We start from the raw sequence: 21,973 nt of genomic DNA, 5'->3' as shown, positions 1-21,973 counted from the left end.
TCTTTTGCTTCTAAGAGATTTGAGAAATGTTAGAGAATCTGTTATTGTACTGATATCTTTTGTAGGACAAGGTTATTCCTGCAACTATGAATTACAGACTCATATCAAAACACAAATTATTAAAGTGATGCCAGTTCGCATAACGCACCTATGCATGGGTTACCAAACATCCAAAATACTTAATTCAGACTACTAAAATCACACCACTGCAATGCAAAAACCCCTCTGAGTCACCCAGGTCATACTTTCTGTCGATAACTTATTTATCTTCCCTTTTTTCCCAAAATTTCTGTCCTGGTTCTGGCTGGGATGGAGCTAATTTTCCTCCTAGTAGCTGGTATAGTGATGTGTTTTGGATTTAGAGTGAGAAGGATGTTGATAATACACTGATGGCTTGGTTGTTGCCAAGTGATGTTTATACCAAGCCAAGGATTTCCCGGCTGAAGGCTGTGGATGTGCAGGAGGCTGGGAGGGGTCACAGCCAGGACAGCTGACCCCAGCTGAGCACAGGATGTTCCATAACATATGATGTCAGGCTCAGTATATAAATTAGGAAAAAAGTTAATCAGAGGATCACTGCTCACAGACAGGTTGGGCATTGATTAGTGGGTGATGAGCACTTGCACTGTGTATCACTGGTTTTGTATATTCTAATATTATCTTTGTTGTTTCCTCTCTTTTTGCTGTCTTATTGAATGGTCTTCGTTTGTTGTTGTTGTTGTCATCATTTTTTTAGGTTTTGTGGGGAATTTTTGTGGTTTGGTTTTTGTTTTGTTTTGTTGGGGTTTGTTGTTGTTGTTTTATTTTCCAATTGGCCTCTTAGTCCCACAGTGGGAGAATGAGCAAGTGGCTGTGTGGTACTTAGTTGCCAGCTGGTATTAAACCACAACAGTTTCTCAGATTTCTCTTCTGCACCAACCAGAGTTTTTTTAAAGTATCTTTAGCTCTAAGAGATAAACTTTAATTATTATTGGAGATCTCGTTAGCCATTTGAAAAAGCACTGGATCCACATGTGTACTACCTGTAAGAAATCCATTTCTATCCAGTATCTGAAGATGATCATCCTTTATTCTGGTGACTTCTTTCCCAAATAACCAAGTAGCTCTCAAAAGATTTCCCACCTCCTGAGTCCCAGTCCAGCATTTTAAGTGTTACTGAATTTCTGTTTGCAAGTCCTTAGTTCTACTATAGAGGTCTAAAGTTATCTATTCAGTCATTCATTTCACATTTTGGTTCCTGAGGCAGTCAAATGAATTTGCCTCAATAAAATGCTGTAGCAGCTGAGCTTTGATTTTTTTTTTCTTTTTTTTTTCTTTTTTTTTCTTTTTTTTTTTTTTTTTTTAAATAAAGACAAGGACAGAATTCTTTTTTGCATAGATTCATTCAATGTAGGATATTGAGGCTATAGTGATTTATTTCCACTGAGGATTTGTCTCTCTCTCTCTTTGACCCATTTTTTAAACTTTCTTGTGTTTTCTCTTCTAGGGCAACAGGTTTTGGATTTTTGAATGCACTATGCAAAGCAGCAGCTGTACTTGGAAACTTAATATTCGGTTCTCTTGTTGGTATCACCAAAGCAATCCCTATTCTCCTTGCTTCTACTGTTCTAGTATGTGGAGGTCTGGTAGGACTTCGGCTTCCTGACACAAGAACCCAGGTGTTGATGTAACTGGAAAAAGCCATTTACTATTTATTTCCTTCTTTGTACAAATGTCAACTCTCCTGACTGATGGTGCAAAGGCTTCAGATTCTCAACACTTAGTAGAGTGCTCAGATGTCAAAAATCAAACTCAAAAGATACTTTGGAGTGGCAGAGATTTAGGAACTTCTCTATGAAAGTTTTAAATTTCACTTTTGTTTGCTTGTATACATTGCTACTCAAAACCACAACTTCAAACTGCTAAGCTACCTCTTAAAACACTTTCAGTGGCATGTCCAGGAAGGTTAAAACCATACTGATAATTATATATGTAAAATGCAAGCAGTCATATTATTCAAAACTACATGCTAAATTTGGCCGTGGCATTGTGAGCTTTTGTAACAGTACAGACATGCAAGTCAATTACTTAGCAGTATTGGTGCAGAGAATGTTAATCTTAACATAATAATGCATGCAGCATTAATCAAGAAACTCTGCAGACCACATCAGTACTGAGAATACTGACCTTTGGCAGATGCGCTTAGATGGTAAAAACTTGTGGCAATGCCTCTTTCCTGGGAAACATTTTTAGGTAGATTGAATCTTAAGATTACTAACTATACCCTATATTTGCTGAGGAGAAGGTAACAGCTATTACAGGGAGATAGAAAGCCCATATGGGTGGGCAGCAAAGAGAATAAAGAAATAAGTATTTTTACTCTTTGGTGCTGACACTCTGTAAAAAAAATGTTTTATTCTCATCTGGAGCATCTGGAATATCTTTGCCATTTTAAAACAGTGAATTTTTCTTAATGCAGGGCTGAATTAATGCAAATGTTTATGCTGTTGCAAGTAAGAATAAAGCAAGAATCAGGACAGTATACTATGTGAAAAATAAAATACTTCCAGAAAAGTTTGGTTTATATTTATGTTTGTAATACATTTTTCTTTGTCACAGAATGGTTATAAACACATGTGGCTGTAGAATGCCACCTAGTAGATTTAGTCAGGTCAAAACTTCAATATAAGGTATAATGTAATTAAAACATCTCAAAAGTGGTTTGGTTTCTTTTTGTTTTTTAATAATATCAAAACAAAGAAAAGCAATAATCAAAATCTATTTCATTATTCTCACAGTTGATACATTATTTAACTATTGTTCTCAGATTTTTAACAGTTCCAGGGATGTCTCACCATTTAAGACTTTCAAAATATCTCTCTGAAAGCCATTAAGAATGAAGCCATGCCAAGGCTGCAGGGAGTGGTAATGTCTTTATTAGACCAAGTGCAAGGATGGAGAGTAAATGGTAGTAAATATATTTCTTCTAAGCCATATGCTGTGGACTGTTCTGGATTACAGTAAAGAGTTCCTCACCAGTCCTACTGTTGTGCAAAAGGCTATGGGATGTCTTTAAAATGTTAGCATTAAAAATTAAACAGAAATACACCTATAAAATTAGCAGACAAAAGGGGCAGATACTTTGATGACAGAAACTGGCATTGCTTTCAGTGGAATTAAGACAGCTTGTATCAGCTGATGAGCTGTCCGAAGTTTCAAGTTTCAAAGAAAAAATTTGGTATAAAACATAAGGGAAAATTTATCAGTATTTTTTCCTAATTATGTCTGACAACATTTATTAAGTGATTGAATCATTGCCAAAGAAATTGTGATTTCAGATAAGGTCATTATGTAGTAGGATAGGTTTTTTTCATTAATTTTTCTCTTGCTCATATATGTGAACTTAGCTTGGGTAGTAATATCTATCACTACATTCTGTGTCAGTCATTATCTTAGTGGTACTGAAAGAGTCAGTAAAAGTACACATAAGAAGACAATTTATGAAATTTAAAGTTCATTGTTTAGTTTATCAATTCTAGAAGTTACATTTTTCAGTTATTAACAAATGCCTGTGCTACACATTGCAGCACCAAAATGTTAGCCCAAGATGCGGTTTGCTACTATTTACAAATGAGATAAGTGACCGAATTCCATGAGTATGGAAAACTAGTGGGGATTTTTTTGATGTTGGTAATTTAAATATGATATAGTTAGAAAAAAAATTTAGGAAGTGTGTTTATTTTGTGATATAAGCAGTCAAGATATTTGAGATGAAATATTTTATATTTAAATCTGACTTAAACATGACTTTTAAATTTCTAAACTATGTTTAAAAAGTTTTTAAAAAAAGAAAAAAAAAAGACAAATAATTATTTTTCAGCAAGTTCCAAGTTAAGAGCAAAATGCTGGCCTTAGTTTTGCATCTGTGGCTTTTGTCATAGGCTTAATATTATTTCAAGGCTCTTTTCTCCAATAATATCTGAGCCCTGTTTCTCTGTGCTATTCATTAGTAGCTTGTGTCCACCTCCTTATATGTACTGCACAACTTATTTTGAAATCTGAAGCCTCTGTATATGTTTGGAGTAAACATAAACAGCAATGGTAATATTTTACATTGTCTTGCTATGCACTATCCACTTAAAAGTAGTATATTCTGTCCATCTCTGTATGTAATTCTGAAGAACATCCAGATCCAACACTTCACACCACCTGGCCAGTGTGGAAGAAATGGGCAACAGAAAAATAAGGTTCAACTTTTGCAGGCTATGGTTCAAGGCTAACACACTAAAATCTCATCACATGTAAAATTATGTGGATTTTAATGCTGGTTCTTATCCTAAATAATGTCATTAAATCTGGATGAAGTGGAATATAGAAACAACAGGAATTGGTAAAGACAAACAAAATTCCCAGCAGGAATTGCACTTCCTTTCTGCATCTACTCATATCTAACACAGAGAGTCACTTAGTGGCCGGTTTAGATATCTTATACACCACAAGGAACACAACTTGTTAACATGTGTGTATCAGAGCTATCAAACTGATATAATCAATACTGCTTGTTTGTCTGTTTGGGTCACTGAACTGACTGACCACTTATCAGAAACTCTTTTCAGTCTAAATTGAAGCAGGATTTAGGGTCTAGTGTCATTCAGTAAAGCTGAAAGGCTCATCCCAATGGCAGCAACGACAAGAAGTACAATAAACCCTGAAGACAGAGAAGACCAACAACTATTAGAATAGTATTAACAATGATGGTCAACTATTGTAAAATTTAAAATTTGCCAAAGAAATTTTATTTGAATTAGTTTTACTCATTACAGGTTGTCTGATAGTAGAGCTTGACTTAGCAGACTCCTGTTTCTTGAAAGAATCTTATCCATGGTGTTTGCACATTTTAACCAGATTTGCTATGTTCATGTTAGACCCTTCTTGGTTGGAAGCATACACTACAACATGTCATATGCATTGCATTGATTGCTGAGTGTGGACTCCTAAGCAAGGGAGTCAGGCCTAGGTGTTCAAGATTTCTGGAGCGTTGAAGGGAATGGCTAATGAATGATGTATTAGGAAGTCTTCTTCCTCTATGCTTCGTTTTAGCCAGTGCCCTTCCAGAAATGTATATAACAAAACTGTGACACAGGTGGAAAAATATTAGCTCTCCTTCCTGATGGCTCCAGTAGTCTACTCTTTGTTCATCAACTTAGGAAAGTGGGGCAGAGTAAGTCTGCTAACTCAAGCTCTGCTCTGTTTCTCTTTGTGCCATTCCATTCGTGACATCCCAAATTGCTTTTCTCACCAGAGGGCCAGTGTTAAAACCCACTGCTTGTGCTTTCACTTGCTTCTGACTTATATTCAGTAGTAAGGTTTGTCACATATTTTTCTTAATTTGGCCATGCCTTTTTAAACCAAGATGGAAAGCGAATTCAAAAGTTCTGCAGAGAATCTCACTCTTTTAGGCAGCCAGACTCCACATTTCCTACATATCCAGAAGGTTGAACTGATGCAAGTAGGGGTCTCCTCTCGGAATGGCCCTTGTTGGGGTCCCTCTGCTCTGGGTACAGGTATGTGGGAATCTTATTGTCTGTGTACCTAGCTCAGCTCCGTTTTGAGGAAATGTTATTCTCTATTCTTGTTTTCTTCTTCTACCACTATGGAGCCTTTTCTTTGTGCAACTGCTTTTGAGGCACAACTGATGATTCACATTCTTAGCAACATAATATAGTACTCAACGCCCCATATAGACAGTTTCTGTGTGCTGGGCTTCCCCACTGTGAGTTTTGAAACAATCTTCATTAGTCAGAGAAAGATGTTTACATCCAGTCAAACCTCTTTACCTAAACAAGATGATATCATGCTAATACAACCTACAAGCCATATTTCCTGTTTAATAACCTGGAAATGCAATTGAAATTTCCATCACAATGTTAAAAATGAATCCTTGCACTCATGGGGTCAAAGACTCAAGAAGTGGAAATGCTCCACTTCCTGTGGAGTCCTGAAAGAAAACACATGTTGGGTAATCATATTCCAGAAGAAAACATATCGAAGAGACTGCTTTTCCTCTGCATTTCCTGCCTTCTTGTTCATTAAACTCACTGTAAAATATTAAGTATTTGCCTGAATTAATTCTTTGTAATAATGCTAGTTCAGCAAATGCATCATAAAAAGACAGACTTTTGCCTGCAGTATGGAAGAAAGACAGGGATCAGAGAGTGATGTAGAATTAGAAGAGACATGATAGCCACAAAATCAGTTCAGAACCTGAATTACACAGAAAGCACCAATTTGTAATGCTATTTGCGGATGTCCCTTATCTTCACTTGCCCTCATCCAGTCTACAACCAGTCCCAGAGGCTGAAATCAGCCTCATTTGCTTTCTTCTAACGTTGATAATTTCAACCCAGTTATGCAAAATATTTTTTGATCCATTATCTACTTTTTTTTTTTTTGTTGCAATGATGAATACCCTACTTCTTCCTGCAAAGTAAAGATCATTCAATATTAATTTCTGCTCTAGATGTGTAGTGTTATATCAAATTTCATCCTCATTCAGGACTTTTCTTTGATGCAGCGGTTTAGCATAGCAGAAACAGGAAAAAAAGACAAAATGGTCCCAATTGCTTAACTTTTCTTTTTCAATAGCAGGCTAAATTATTTCCAAAGAGTTTGGCCTGTAATAAGTAGGCATGCTTTCTAGCCCTCGGACTACATCCTGTCCAACTAAAAAATAATAAAGCAGTAACTATTGGCAGGCTTCTCCTACAACATACACAAACACTATGTTTACTAGGACCAAAAGGCTTAGGAAAAGAATGGGGAAAAACACAGGTGTAATATTTTTTTGAGGTTGCAGTTTTAATCATCTTCCATGTTTGACAAAGGTCTAGAACATATTGCTCACTTCTGACCAGTACAGAGTCCAATAACTAAAGGTTGGAGATTATTTAACAAAGGCATTTGGATGAAGATGACCCGACACAAAAGTATTGTCCTTTCCCCCCAGGGTATTAATGAATGCACATTTTAATGTCACATAACAAGAAGATTTGTAGAGATTTTGCCCCCACTCTGGCCATCAACACTTCTGAGCTGTAACCAGACACATCAGTCTGCAAGAAAGACAGAGAAATTGCTGGCAGGCTGGTTTTCATCACTCTCTCCACAGCTAGACACCTAAGCTCATTTCTCTGGGATTCTAAGGATCTGCTTTTTTGCTCAGCCTCTTACTTTCTAATTTTGGACATCTACCACCTGCCACTCAGTTTTCACCAGTAATCTTGACCAAGTAGGTTGAAGCTACTTACTTACTTGGGCAGCACCCATAACTCATCCCAAGCACAGTACTCTAAGAGTCTGATGTGTTCTTTCAGTTTCATCTGCTGTCTAGAGCTAGATTTGACACCTAGCATTTCTCTCTGATAATACTGCATCTTTTCTAATCTGTAATATATGTTTTCTATCCTCTTAATGTCTGCTTTGTAAATATATGCCTGTCCCCCACTGGCTCTTTAAAAAAATACATTTGTGGATCTTGTGTAGGCCTGTCTCACCCAGATAAAAGGTGATCCTTCACAAGAAGAGGGCGAGGATCAGATAGGATCAAACTGAATGCAAACCATGAAGAGAAGGATTTCAAGACCTAGGCTTCAATTTTATTTTTGTCAGCTGTTTTCCTTAAATCCTAGCCTGCAGTGATATAATACTGTACACTGTAAAGAAGTACTACATGGTTAGAGGTGAACACATATAGAGACATGTGTGGGTAAGTAATACACACATATACACACACACACCCCTTCTTATAACACAGGTGTATATAAGACTTACGAACCATATTCTTATCTCATTCTTTATGTCACTGTTACTTTCTGCACTATGCATTATTAATTGAACACAAAAAACATCCTGCTCCAGTTCTTATGCAGAACTCTTTACTTATTAATGTGCAAAATTGTTGGGATGACAAGAGTCATCTTAGCTGGCCATTAGCTTTCAATCACTGGAAGGGAACTCCTGAAATGGTCTGAAAAATCAGCTCTGACTTAGTTGTAGCCTTCACTCTGCCACACTGTGCCAAACAGCAAAACAGCACATCATGCAAAGGCACTGGTCATATTCCAGTGACTAGGAGACAAAGCACTCTCAGATACATAAAATCCTAAAAGCTATTAATTTTGTCTTATTCAATTAGAAGTCCTTCAAAATATTTCATGGGGATCTCAGCAGTTTTACTGCTGTGTATGTACATATGTATATATGAGAAAATGTCTGTGTCTTCCTGTATTGTATGTTTTTCACTGTTTCTGTATACATAGCTGCTGTTGTTCTAGTAATGTGCCTAAACAATTGTTTGCTGCTGTTCTTATCAGCATTCTTTGACCAGCCTGAAACAGAGCCATTGCCAGGATGTCTGTTAATGATTAACACCCATGAAGATCTTCTAAAGTAATTAGTGCTGTATAAAGTAATTGTGTCTATAATTCAAGCAAGTCCAGGGTGAAAATAGCAGCACATGCACACAGAGCAGTGAGGGTGGAGGGAGTTCTTTCAAAAGCTCTGGCATCTACTACGTTTCTTCTTCCCTCTTTGCAGGATGTTCGCACTTTGCAGTGTGCTTCCTCTGGTGGGTGGCATGCACACATGCTACAGGCGAAGAAAGCAGTAGAAGAAAGGGTATATTCTTTCCACAAAACTTAAGAATGTGTATTTGCTATGGAAATGTCAACTCTATACTAAGATAATTACAAACAATCACACCAACCAACCAACCCACCCAAGCAGCTTGCAATTTATTTTTTTTTTAATTATTTTTTCCCCATGTGTTCCATGAGTTGATATACTGACTATCAATTTATACCAAACCTTTGGGAGAAGACTATGAAAGGGTAGCAATGCTCACTTGATAGTACTTTTGGAAAGTAGTGGGTCTTTCTAAAAGGAAGACATACTCACTGAGTGAGACTACAGCATATAGTTTCTAACTGTGATCACAAATTGACAGTCTTAAGTAGAAAATTGCCATTCAGATTCAAAGTAGCAGTAGATAATACTACATTCTATGAAGAAATTTTTAAACAGGGATTAAAAACAATGGCTTAGAAGGAAAAAGATAATATTAAAATCTGGAGAGTGATCTTACAAAAAACAACCTCCCACCACCTTTTTTAGACAAACCCTGTTTTTTTTTCCCTGTTTCTTTATTCCACAGATCCCTTCTGACATGGTGACTGATTTCATTAGCACTTCACTAGTGAAATAAAAGGTTTTACTGACATTAGCAACAAAAATGAGAGCAGGCATAAAATTAGCACTGTAGGAAAGCTAGCTCATTTACAAAGAGTTAAAGAAAAATGCACCAAGCTGCTAGTGGCTGCTCTTATTATCTTTCGTAGTGGTTTAGGATTCTACAAAATGTTATATGAAACTAGTATTGTGTGGGTAAGCTGATTCCTGTTTAAATCAGTGGAGCAATTTGCAGGATCAGGATATTAGCTCTCTAGTTCAACAATATTAAATACGTGGTTGTGTATACTGTCACACTGGAATTGCTCTTGTGAGAAAAAGGTGCTCATTTAGCCCTTCTTTTTGATGTTAATTTTAGACTGGCTATTTCCTATGAATGCAATGTTCCGCAAGCAGTAAAAGGGATTTTAATAGTATCCCATATTGCAAGTCTAATTAATAAACTGACAGGTTATTTTAGCCATTTTCTACAGAATATTGTGTTAAAAATCCTAATGAAAGCTTTCCAAAAATTTGCTGTATTACCTTCAGCTGCGTAACATTGTGACAGTAGAATTGTATCTGGTGCTTGGTCTCAAACACCAGTGACAGTGTACTGTACATAATTAGATTTTTTTTTTTTTTAAGTGGACAGTTTCCTTTGCAATGTAATGACATAGGTGCAGAAGTCAAGTATCAAGGATGAAGTACTAACAGTAGGGCTCTTTGCCTTCACTGTAATTTATTGGTGTTTTCAGGTTACTGATTTTCTTAAAAACTTGTTAGCGTCTTCTAATATTGATCAACAAAAGGGAAACAAATATTCTTTCCTGTTTTTTTGTGAGCTATTTTCTGTTCCAGATTTCTCCTACTAAACTTCTACTCAGATTGCCAACTGGTCTGAGTCAACTGGGAGCACATTTTCTTCAAACTGCCTTTAGTGTACAAAAGTACACGTGTATTAGTGTGCATGTGTTGTTGAGAAAATCATAACCATTCTGACAGTCTGCATTTCTTAATGCAAGGAAACATGTACATATCATATATACAGTAATGAGCTACTTTGAAGTCAAATTCCCGTTTATACGTATTTACTTCCAGATCTGCTAATCTACAACAAGATCTTGGCAATGGTCCTGACCTCTCTGTTCCTTTCTTTCTTTGTTTTCTTTACTGCTGTGTGTGATCTCCTGTAAAGCGGGCTACAGTCATCACTATCGTATATATGTGTTTGCATGTGTGTGCCTTGATAAATTCTCTGTTTTGGAGTTCTGAATTTTTCATTTCAAGTCCAGCTGGTACTATTGTGAAATCATCTTTCCAGTATGCTCCTCTGTGTCAGATTGCCAACTTCCAAAATGTTTGACCAAGTGTTTTGATTAAGTCCCCTGAGGAAAACTGTCTGTATACTTGTCAAAGGGCATGCTTTGTGTAGGAGGACTGTGTAAAGTATAAATCTATAAAATGTGGAAGTGTTTATAAATTTATCTGCCAAATATTTATCATCCTTGTAACAAATGCAAAGCTATTTAGTGTATATCAGATTAATAAAGGGGCATTTTTTTTCTCCATTATATTCAAATAAATATTTGTTCTCTGCAACGAATACACATCAGGTGTGATGATAGCCAGAACATCATTCTTCACTACACACAAGATACGGAAAACTGTGGGTTTACCTTAATGATTTCTTTTACAAGGTCTCTCACCTTTGGTGCCTGTAATAGAGGTGCATCATATATTAAAAACACACACGGTAAAAGTTAATAAAATTAAAGAAATGTAAGTGACCATAAAAAACCCACAAAACCAAATAAACACAAACGAACAAGACTAAAACCAACCAAAAAACAAAACAAACCAAACCAAAACAAAACAAAAAACCCCAAACAAACAAAAAAGAACACCGCAGGGGAAAAGTTACTACTGTTGCAAGAGACAAAGTTCTTTAGTTAACCATCTGGAATTCATATTTTTATGGTATATAATTGCACAAAATACACATCTATCCTTTCACTACATAACTGCACTGCAGGTGTATTTTGTCACCCAAAAGGTCTAACCTATGTGAGAAGCATATTGCTCCAGGACATAATGATCTGTGCATCCAAAAGGCCAACAGGAATATATAATAAACTACGGTTCCATAAAAACTTGGTATTCAACAGAAAACACAAAACCCCCCAAACATGAAGCAGGACTACAAAACCATTAGTTCTTTACTGCTTTTGTGCACTATGGACCTCCAAAAATCTTCAACAGATCAAATGTGGTATCTTCAAAATAACAAAAAGTTGCTGAGTTATTTACGTTCTGCAGACTCAATGACTGGATTGGAAATACATTCCCAAATATAGGTTATTACAAACTAAATTATGGACTAAACAAAACACATGAGCCTCTTGAGCTGTGTCACCAATAGGGAAAATTTGAACTACATGTGAGCAACAGCCAAGGACATGTATGATTTTGTGACTGTCCTTTGGCAACTGGAGTTTTTTGTGTTATGGCACCGAAAACATTCTCCTTTTCAAAGTACAACCAATAGAAGTGTTAATCTGTATTTTAAATCTCCTTGGAAGTACAACCTCAATTACCTGCATTTGAAGGAAACTTGTAGTATAACTACACTGTTCTTGTCCTCTAGTGAAGATGAAGCTTTCATGCTTGTGTCTCCTAGTCTCATTCTAGGAAGAAATCAGCCTCTTTTGTGCAAAAGATAACAATCCAAAAGGGAGTGTGGGAGAAGATTTGCACATATTCTTCATAGCTGCCTTTCAGAAACCACCTAATCTCTAGAAAACCTTCAGCAGTAAGGAATCTTGTGTTGGAGTTCATCATCCTGCAAAAAGGACACTTCAGCTTGTAGGACTGCATGCCTCCAAAGAATTTTCCAAACATGTGTGTATGTACTCCCGACTGGCACAGTTATGCCAGCAAATAGATGATGCTTAATTCAGAACAGTGTATGTCTATATACTGGGTGAGACTAGACAAGTATGTAGAGACTGTGGATGCAAATATAGGAGGAGGAGGCATTTTATGGCATCCAGCACTGTTTATATCTGAGACCAAATGTCAAAATAGGTCATGTGCATCCTCCATATGCTCTGCTTTCTGCTATTGGGAAGAATATAAGGCTGTTGTCAGAGGGTGTAGGGAGGCAAGTAGGAAAGCTAAGGCCTCCTTAGAATTAAACCTGGCGTGAGGGGTCAAGGACATCAGAAAGAGCTTTTTCAAATACGTGGCAGATAAAACTAACACCAGAGGCAATGTAGGCCCACTGATGAATGAGGTGGGTGCCCTGGTGACAGAAGATACAGGGAAGGCAGAGTTACTGAACACCGTCTTTGTCTCTGTCTACTCTGCCGGAGGCTGTCCTGAGGAGCCCCGTACTGCTGAGACTCCAGAGGAAGGCAGGACAATGGAGGAGTTTGTCTCAGTTGATGAGGACTGGGTTAGGGAGCAGTTAGGCAATCTGGACATCCATAAATCCATGGGTCCAGATGGCATGCACCTGTGGGTGCTGAGGGAGCTGGCTGACATCATTGCTGGACCACTCTCCATCATCTTTGCCAGGTCTTGGGAAATGGGAGAGGTGCCTGAGGACTGGAGGAAAGCAAATGTCACTCCAGTCTTCAAAAAGGGTAAGAAGGAGGACCCTGGTAACTATAGACCAGTCAGCCTCACCTCCATCCCTGGGAAACTGATGGAACAACTTATCCTTGGTGCCATCTCAAGGCATATCAAGGATAAGAGGGTCATTAGGGGCAGTCAACATGGCTTCACCAAGGGGAAGTCATGCTTGATCAACCTCGTTGACTTTTATGAGGACATAACAAGGTGGATAGATGATGGCAGGGTGGTGTATGTGGTCTACCTTGACTTCAGTAAGGCATTTGATGCAGTCTCCCACAGCATCCTCACAGCTAAACTGAGGAAGTGCGGTCTGGACAATCGGGTAGTGAGGTGGACTGCGAACTGGCTGAAGGAAAGAAGCCAGAGAGTCGTGGTCAATGGGGCAGAGTCTAGTTGGAGGCCTGTATCTAATGGAGTGCCTCAAGGGTCAGTACTTGGGCCAGTATTATTCAACATATTCATCAATTATTTGGACGAGGGAATAGAATATACTATCTGCAAGTTTGCTGATGACACCAAGCTGGAAGGAGTGGCTGACATGCCAGAAGGCTGTGCTGCCATTCAGTGAGACCTAGGCAGGCTGGAGAGTTGGGCGGGGAGAAATTTAATGAAATATAACAAGGGCAAGTGCAGAGTTTTGCATCTGGGTAGCTTCCATTATAACCTGGGGAATGACCTATTAGAGAGCAGTGTAAGGGAAAGGGACCTGGGGGTCCTGGTGGACAGCTGGATGACCATGAGCCAGTACTGTGCCCTTGTGGCCAAGAGGGCCAATCCTGGGGTGTATTAGAAAGGGGGTAGTTAGCAGGTCGAGAGATGTTCTCCTCTTCCTCTACTCTGCCCTGGTGAGACCGCATCTGGAATATTGTGTCCAGTTCTGGGCCTCTCAGTTCCAGAAGGACAGGGAACTGCTGGAGAGACTCCAGCGCAGGGCAACAAAGATGATTAAGGGAGTGAAGCATCTCCCTTATGAGGAAAGGCTGAGGTAGCTGGGTCTCTTTAGCTTGGAGGAGACTGAGGGGTGACCTTATTAATGTTTACTAATATATAAAGGGTGAGTGTCACGAGGATGGAGCCAGGCTCTTCTCGGTGACAACCAATGGTAGCATAAGGGGTAATGGGTACAAACTGGAACACAAGAGGTTCCACTTAAATTTGAGAAGAAACTTCTTCACAGTGAGGGTGACAGACACTGGAACAGGCTGCCCAGGGGGGTTGTGGAGTCTCCTTCTCTGGAGACGTTCAAGACCCACCTAGGCACATTCCTGTGTAACCTCATCCGGGTGTTCCTGCTCTGGCAGGGGGATTGGACTAGATGATCTCTTGAGGTCCCTTCCAATCCCTGACATTCTGTGATTCTGTGTGATTATTTGACCCATTGTAACTGTAAGGTTATACACACAATATATTAGTCTGATGTGAGATAGGTGCCTAACTTGAACTGCTCCCCATCCCTTTTAGTCATCTCTGGAGCTTTCTTATAATTCCTTACATTGACAGCAGAGAGAAGAAACATTGGCTTAAAGTTGCCTGTAGACTTTCCTAAAAATGTTAAGCTGGACTGAAAATCTTACCATTCTGGTGGCATCATAGGTAAACTTTCACTGCCAATTTTTGAAGAAATCATACAGATGCTTTTCACCTAATGTTACTCCTAGCTCTCCGAGTGGACCTAGATGATCTGATTAGGACTGTAGTAATGATTTTGTATTACTGTAGCAGACTAAAGTTGCATGTACAAAACAGCTTCAGAACACACAAAAACCAGATTATGGAGGGACTTTTTGGGAGGAGAGGACAGAGCTTGAAGTTAGGCCCTGATAACATCGGTTGATGATTTACGCAAACATCTGTCAGCTGTGATATGTGTTTGACTACACCAGGGTACATTGCCATCTTCAAGATTCTGTATGACTTCTCAGAAAGCCAAGTGCTATCCCTACATTTATACCTAGAGGTGGAAGCTGCAGCCACTGCCATCAGTGGTAATGCCTGAATAAACCACATTGGGAAATGCCTGCACTAACCAATCCAGGGAGAGTTTTCAGCTTTGAAAATGAGAAGAAAAACCAGTGTCAGCCTTCTCAGTCCTTGAGTAGCTTCTGTTACCCTTCAGGAAATCCAAGACTGTGGCAATTCTAGCCACAGTATGGGAAATTTTCAAAATATTCCTCAAAAATACTGTCCAATGCTGGAAAAATAAAATAGATACCCAAAAATCATAAACTACAAGAGTGAAATGTGAAATGCCTGCTCTAACCATTTAAAATGTTGGTTGGCTATCCAGATAGTTTAGCAGAATTCTGATCAGATGCAGGCAATTGGGATTTAATTTCAATTCTCCCACAGGCAAAACGCACTTTAATTAAACAAATGTCATTATAACACACAGAGCTGGATTATTGCAGAACAGCAGTGATTTTGTCAGTTGTTACAAGAGCTCTGAATTGTGCATTTTACAACAGGTTGTATGATAACACATTTAATTGTGTTGTGTGTCCATGCAGACTGCAAACCACCTAACCCTGGGACTCTCAGGGGGTTCCTGACTTGAAACAAAAGCATCCTTCACTTCACAGTCAGACTGGACTTTACAGAGACTAGGAATGGGAAATCAGATAAAACTGAGAGCAATTCACCTTCTCCAGCATCCTGGAAGTGAAGTCATTAGCGAACTCTTATATTTGCTACATCATTTAGCGTTGAGCAGCTGTCCTTGCACATTCCTCCAAGGACTCCCTTGCAAATCCCAGATTCTGCCTACAATGACTGTTGCTGCACTGGTCATAGACTATCTGAAAAGCAATCCTCCTGGTATGTAGGATTACATAGCAGTTAGCATTTTTTGCTAGGGTTATATTCCATACAGCAGGTCTGGGCCCTTGGTGAACTGCTGTCTCTGAATCTGTTCCCCCTTCCTATTCTGTCTATAAGGAGTTACAGAAATGACTGCTTTGTTACTGTCCAGTAAAATTATATAGAAAATAAGTTCAGGCTCCTTGAGAAAAATTACTCAGCAGATAAATTCTCAGTATGTAGGAGGAGTTTGACATTGTCCTTTTAATCTTTAGCTAAAATCAGAGCTTTTGAAATGTGAATAAAATTGTGAATCTGTTCAGGACACACACACACACACACAAAAAGGGGGGGGGGAAAAAAAGGTCACTACCTATTAGTAAAGATGTTGGAGTAGGACCAAGAAACAGTAAGATATTACTGCATTCTTGAGTTACTGCAGTATCAGCATTACACTGCTAGTATGAACTCTAACCAGTCTTTTGTAGGGCTGCCAGACTGTGTTTGGGGAGATAAAATACACATAAAATATGTAATTTCTAAAGACTGGATTACATGGGCATACGGAGCCCATTTCCCAGGAAAAAACTCTGGACTTTGCCTGGCAAAAGCATCTCAGAACTATTGACTGATCATAAACCAAAAGAAAAATAAGTGTATAAGAACACACACCTGTTTAAAAAGTCATCTGTAATTAAATATGTGACTTTGCATTGTAATTGTTACCTGAATACTGAAACCAAGGAAAAATATCTGTTCACTATGACACAGGACCCTCCCTATGTGGAAACATTAGTGCTGGCCATGTCAGGGAAGCCTATTTTACTGCCAGTAATCTGGTTACAAGAAATAAACAGGTCGCTGTTGAAACAGTGCAATTACCAATATGACCTACAGGTGGAGTAGGAAAAATATAATAACTAATGGAAAGGATCAGGAAAGACCTTATTAAAATAAAGCTTGCACAGCTGTTCAGTTGTCATTGCCCAGCATCAGGCTGAGATCCCTTGCTTGTGGATAAACCCACTGCCCAGGCACCGTGCACCTCATGAGATGGGAAATCAAACTGTCCTGAGCAAAAGACTGGCTCGTCTCTGCCATGAGTTTTGGTGGGACAAGTCTCAAGTAGAGTGTGGCTTCATGCCTTTTCGCGAGCCATGCATTCATGAACCAGCGTCAGGATCCCAGCAATCCCCAACCTACACAGGCTTCTGTTTCTTTTTTACCTGGAGTTTCACATACTGATTTTAATGCTACAGTGGCAACTAATTTGGGATCTGCTTGTCTGAGGAATACCCTTTTCCTTTAGAAAAACAATAAACCAGGAGCATAATTCAAACTTATGCCGTTTTGATTTAAATAAAAGGAGGCTGCTGACACTGTGTTCCCTATGAAGAGTCCTGTGTGCTAGAATTAAATCTTCTGGCCGAGCCTCACAGAGCCTGAATTTGTCAGTCTTTTAGACAAGTTCTTCCATTTTTTACACTAATGTGCATAATGAGAAACTTTTCAAAAGGCTGGAGCTGTGCCAGTGGAAAAGTGGTGGAAATAAGAAGACCAGAATTAGTCTAGCGGAAATGCATAGGAGTTCAGCCTGTGTTTTATCTGTGGGCAACTGTAGCAAGCAAGAAATAGTTGTAAGGTTGCTTTAGCTATCAGTTGGTATGCTGTAAATGTAAAGCTTGAGAGTAATAAATAAAAAATACATTAATGAGTGAATAATGCATAGACTTTCAGTGGAGTGGAAACATTGATAAGCAAATGCAATCAGAAAGGAGCACACAGATGCTCTATTACAAAACAAACAGACAAACACCAAAACCAAAACCAAATCACAAAGCATAAGAAAAACCCCTCCCTCCACCTCCCCCCGAAAAATAGAAACACTGCCACAGTGGATAGCTTGTGGATAACACGTGAGGAAACACTCAGGATTTTAATTTTGCTACATCCAACCTGACAAAGAATACTTTTTTGCTGAATCTGTGATCTGCAGCCGGGCACAGATGTTCCCTGCTTTCAAACAGTTCTGAATTCATTTTTATGGTCATTCATTATGTCTAGACAAGGAGGGTCACTCCTCTCCGAAGTACTCTGTTAAATGAATAAATATTTATTCCAATAGACAAATGGAAAACGCTCTTTTCTGTGAGAGTTCTTGCAGAAAGATTTCCACCTCTGTTTTGCTAAACTCTTGCCACTTTTGCAGGGACCAGGGCATCTGTCCAAGACAATTTGAACATATACTTTTTTTTTTTTTTAAACCTGTTCAAGCAGAGTAACTGGTTTCTTAGGTACCTTGGCAGACAGGATTTAACCAAGTCTTGCTAGGACGGGAGAAGTGGAGAGGCCCGTCACCTGATAGGAAAGGACACACAAATGTACACCTTAGAAATTCACCTTAGGTAAGGCTGGGAGGTATAACATGAAGCGATTAGACGTAGGCACAGTAAGATGTGATATAACCCAGTATTCTCACCCCGCTGCTGCTTTTCTCTTTCAACATAGGACACATCCCTTTCTTTTGCACTTATGCAGCTCTTTGGGAACAGAGCTGGCTTCTGAAAAAAAATCATAGCTTTTGGGCATGGAAGAGGAAGGTTAAGTCAGCTCAGTCCAATGACTGAGGCAATGGTATGGTCCTATAGAAAGCCCAAAGAGCACAAAATCATCAGCACGAGTGGTACTTCTCTGGTTGGTAACATGCAATTCAGGACTGAGGAAGAATCACTGCAGAGTCACAGTATTGCTGTTAATGCTTCGATTCGCAGCACTAACTTAGAAATCATGAGGTTTTACTGACAAAAATGCTGGAGGATATATGGCTTTTGATATTTTTAGGTCTGTATTTGCAGGTTTTCCCTCCATGCTATGATATACTTTTTTACTTTTAAAAACTCAGTTTTCAGTTTCAGGATAAGTAACAACTTCTTTTTTCTTTTTTCTTTTTCATTTTTTTAATTTTTTTTAAGTTTTATTTTGATTTATGCTCAACAGAGCTCAGTTAGGTATATTTCCAATTACCTTGGCTCACTCGAGCAGCTGTTATAAAATCTGAGGAACGTGTTCCTCTAGACATTGAGTTTCGGTATTCAGTGGTGCCTCCAAATGTATGCCGGAACAGTTCATAAGTTACAATCACTTCCTCAATGGGAAGGAACTGTTGCTGCAGAGAGAGAAAAACACTTCTGTTCTGGGTCTCCATTTTATTCACCTTTTCAGTTCACCATTCACAGCATTTTGGATTTGTGAAATCTCACATTTCTTCAGGATGCTTTGACTGTCATAGCTTTTGTCTAGTTTGAGCTTAATACACTTTTTAAATTAGGTTGTCTGCTGTGACCACAGGCTCTCACACATTGGAAGGGAAGAGCTGAAAAGGCAATCAGGGAAGTGGAGTGCTGGACGCCACCACCACCTCCTCTCTCTAGGCGCACAAGGCAGGGAGCAGAGAGAACCGATGTCCCTCACTTACTTTTCCTGAACAGGGGAGTTACAGCCTCCCCACTGATGCTAGCTGTGTTTTTTCAGGGATCCCTGTGGCCCATTATGTGATGACATATTTGTTTACTTACCTCACCACAATAAATAATGCATAAGATGAATATCGTGCTGCAATGCAGGCTGTAATCCAGCCCGGTTCCCAGTGCTGAACCCCACAGTTGATCCACTTCCCTGCAGAGGTGGCATTTGCAAGACCTGGGGCAGACCTCAGTGCTGCTGCAGCATCACAGGCAGCTGCGTTGGGGGGGCACTTCCCGATTTTATGTTTTCTAATGTTGCCTTAAGTGCCTCTTGACCTCTGTGTTGGATTCATAAGCACAGTAGTCATGGCCTTTTCACTGCAATTTATGCAAAATATTTAATCTGCGTTCACCTGATGTTCCCACTGCAATCCTTGTCAGCATACAGGGAGACCAGTTCTGCCACTGTGGCCCAAATGAGTGGCCACCTCAGGGCTGAAGTGGCCCTTCCACCATGCTGAGGCACCCATAGTCCACCCCACTGGTCAGGCAAAATCTGCTGGCTGCACAGGGAGTGTAAAGGATGGCCAGGCGTTTTTGGTTAAGCACACTCCATTCAGTCTGCACAAGTGTACACGTGGCAAGTCCAGCTTCAGCTTGTCAGCCTTTAATTAGCTGCATGAAGCAAACAATCAAAAAGGTCCTTGCAGTAACCAGGTCCTTGCCTGAAGTTAATCTCCTTCCATATTGTGCTGTACAGATTCAGGAGCAGCTCCCTCGTCCTGCTTATTGGAGTGATCTGTCCAGCCCAAGCTTTCTCTCTTGTGAAAATAAAAAGGATATGGTCTTGCTCTGCAATACCTAATAGGAAAACAAAACAAAACAAAACAAAAAACAAACAAACACAACAACAACAACAAAATCCTATCTTTTAAATTAGCTAATGTAGTTTTTCTTTCTGCAGGACAAATACAACCAGCCAAAGCATATGATTTGCCAATAAAATAAAGGCATTATCACAGAAAAAGTGACACTAAAGCTACTATTTACAACAAAAAGCCTAGTGTCTCTAATTACCTGCATGTACTTGCGTCACTGCTACATAAGCCAGCCAAGAATTTCAAATATCAATATCCTTCACCATATAAAATCCCTTTGTACCCAACAGCACTGTCAGGAAACATGAAGTAGCAGAGGCCTCTGCAGTTATTTTGATCCAAGTGCAGGCAATGAGAAGTAGGAAGGGTACATTTTATTTCTCCTTTCTCTCAGTTTTCTGTCAGCTGGTTTTCCTGTTAGGTCTGGAGCAGTCCATAGCTACCAGTGAAAATACAGTCGGTGTATTTAAATACAGACTGTTCACCCTGAGCTTGCTTCCACATTCTCTCCCTACGGGGGCAGGTTGTTTTACACACAGGCAGGTGTGCAGGCTGGAGCTGGACTGTTAGCAAGAATGCAGTGGGAAACACGTTATCCACAGCACGATGTCCTTGATAGTACGGTGCTGACATTGATCTTACGCTACATTAAAGGACCCAAAGTGCGACCAGGAAATGTCCACATTCAAACATTTACACTAGATAGCTGGCTACACTGATTTCTTAAGTGCCTACTTCTTAGTAACTATAAAAGTGGAGTGCTTGAGTACTTAAAAGAGAATATGGTCCACAGCCTTGGATCTGGTGTAGGATAACTAAAATTCTGTGGTTGATGTCACATCATTTACTGCAATCAGCTTTCCTTTAAGATGGTGGAAAAATGCATGGTGTCCTGCCTTTCTTGCAGAGAAATTTTCTGGCCAGCCGAGTGGGTGCTGGATGCAGCTGCCTTGACACTTTGTAAGGGAAGATAGAGGAAGGAGAGGAGGAAGGTGCAGAGGAGCTGCTTCCCCACCTGATGTTTGGCACCCATCAGCTTGCAGGGGCAGGCTGCCACCCCTCCACCTGGTTCCTGCCAGAAGTGTCTAAATCTTCATGCCATAAACAACTGACAGAGTTTGCCTTTCAAGTTGGAAAACCAGGGATTAACAAATCTAACGCAAAAGGTTGTGTGCAGACCCACATGGCTGCTGCTTGTTACTCCAATATTCTTTTACCAGTCTCATCTCCCACTGAGAGCATTTTGTTCCTGTGGTGCCTGTTGCTCTGCAAGCATTACAGAGATTATTGCTGCCAAAAACCCGCTCTCACTTCTCCCCACACCAGCCTTTCATTTCTCCCCCCAGACTGCCCCTTGCTTTGTGCTGGCACTCACATTCAAGAGGCAGCTGGCTGAAAGTGATGGGGGAACCGCTGGCCTAAGAAATAACTCCACTGAAAGAAAAAGTTAGTCTTTCATCTGAATCAATTAGCTGAGTGCCCATGCAGTGACAAAAATGCTCGTGCCAGCTCAGGGCAAGAGGAGCCATGTGGCAGGGGAGGGCAAGGATATATTGAAGGTAGAGTCTGAGAGATAAGGATGAACATTTTCTCAGCAGTGGTGTCAGTGTAAGTGCATGGTGACACCACAACTGCACACACCTTCATCTTTCCAACCACAGCGAGTGAGGAAGCAAGGAGACATACCAGAGACTGGCGCCATCTCACAGACACCTTACAGGGCTTTGCCAGACAGTTCCTCCAGGACAGAAACCGCTGTGGCAGGCTGAGGGCTTTTCAAGACACAACGGTTGTCATTTAAAATGTGATGCAGCTCTGTCAAAAATAAGCTTTTTAGGGGCACTCAATTTTAGTCAGAAAAAATATGTTAAAGAAAACTTTGAAGTGTTTGATTTTGACTAAAGAATAAGGGAAATGGAAAAAGTGTTCTTCAATATTTTCTTAACTCAGTCTAAGTATAACAGTATAAAAGGCAGTAAAAATGGTCATGTA

General features: G+C 39.6%; 1 protein-coding gene across 1 annotated transcript in view; it reads left to right on the top strand.

The window, feature by feature from the left end:
• Positions 1 to 1,670, top strand: part of SV2C (synaptic vesicle glycoprotein 2C) — a gene marked incomplete at both ends in the record, with an annotated part of 79,751 nt that extends 78,081 nt beyond the window's left edge. Inside the window, one exon of the mRNA XM_082074722.1 lies at positions 1,487 to 1,670. Within this exon, the coding sequence (XP_081930848.1) occupies positions 1,487 to 1,670 (184 nt within the window). The remainder of the gene's footprint in view (positions 1 to 1,486) is intronic.
• Between the last annotated feature and the right edge of the window lie 20,303 nt (positions 1,671 to 21,973).

This window comes from Streptopelia decaocto, assembly GCF_964273445.1.
Source record: "Streptopelia decaocto genome assembly, chromosome: Z".
Taxonomy (NCBI): domain Eukaryota; kingdom Metazoa; phylum Chordata; class Aves; order Columbiformes; family Columbidae; genus Streptopelia; species Streptopelia decaocto.
Note: the sequence above shows the minus strand (reverse complement) of the source record. Positions and strands in the feature narration are given on the sequence as shown.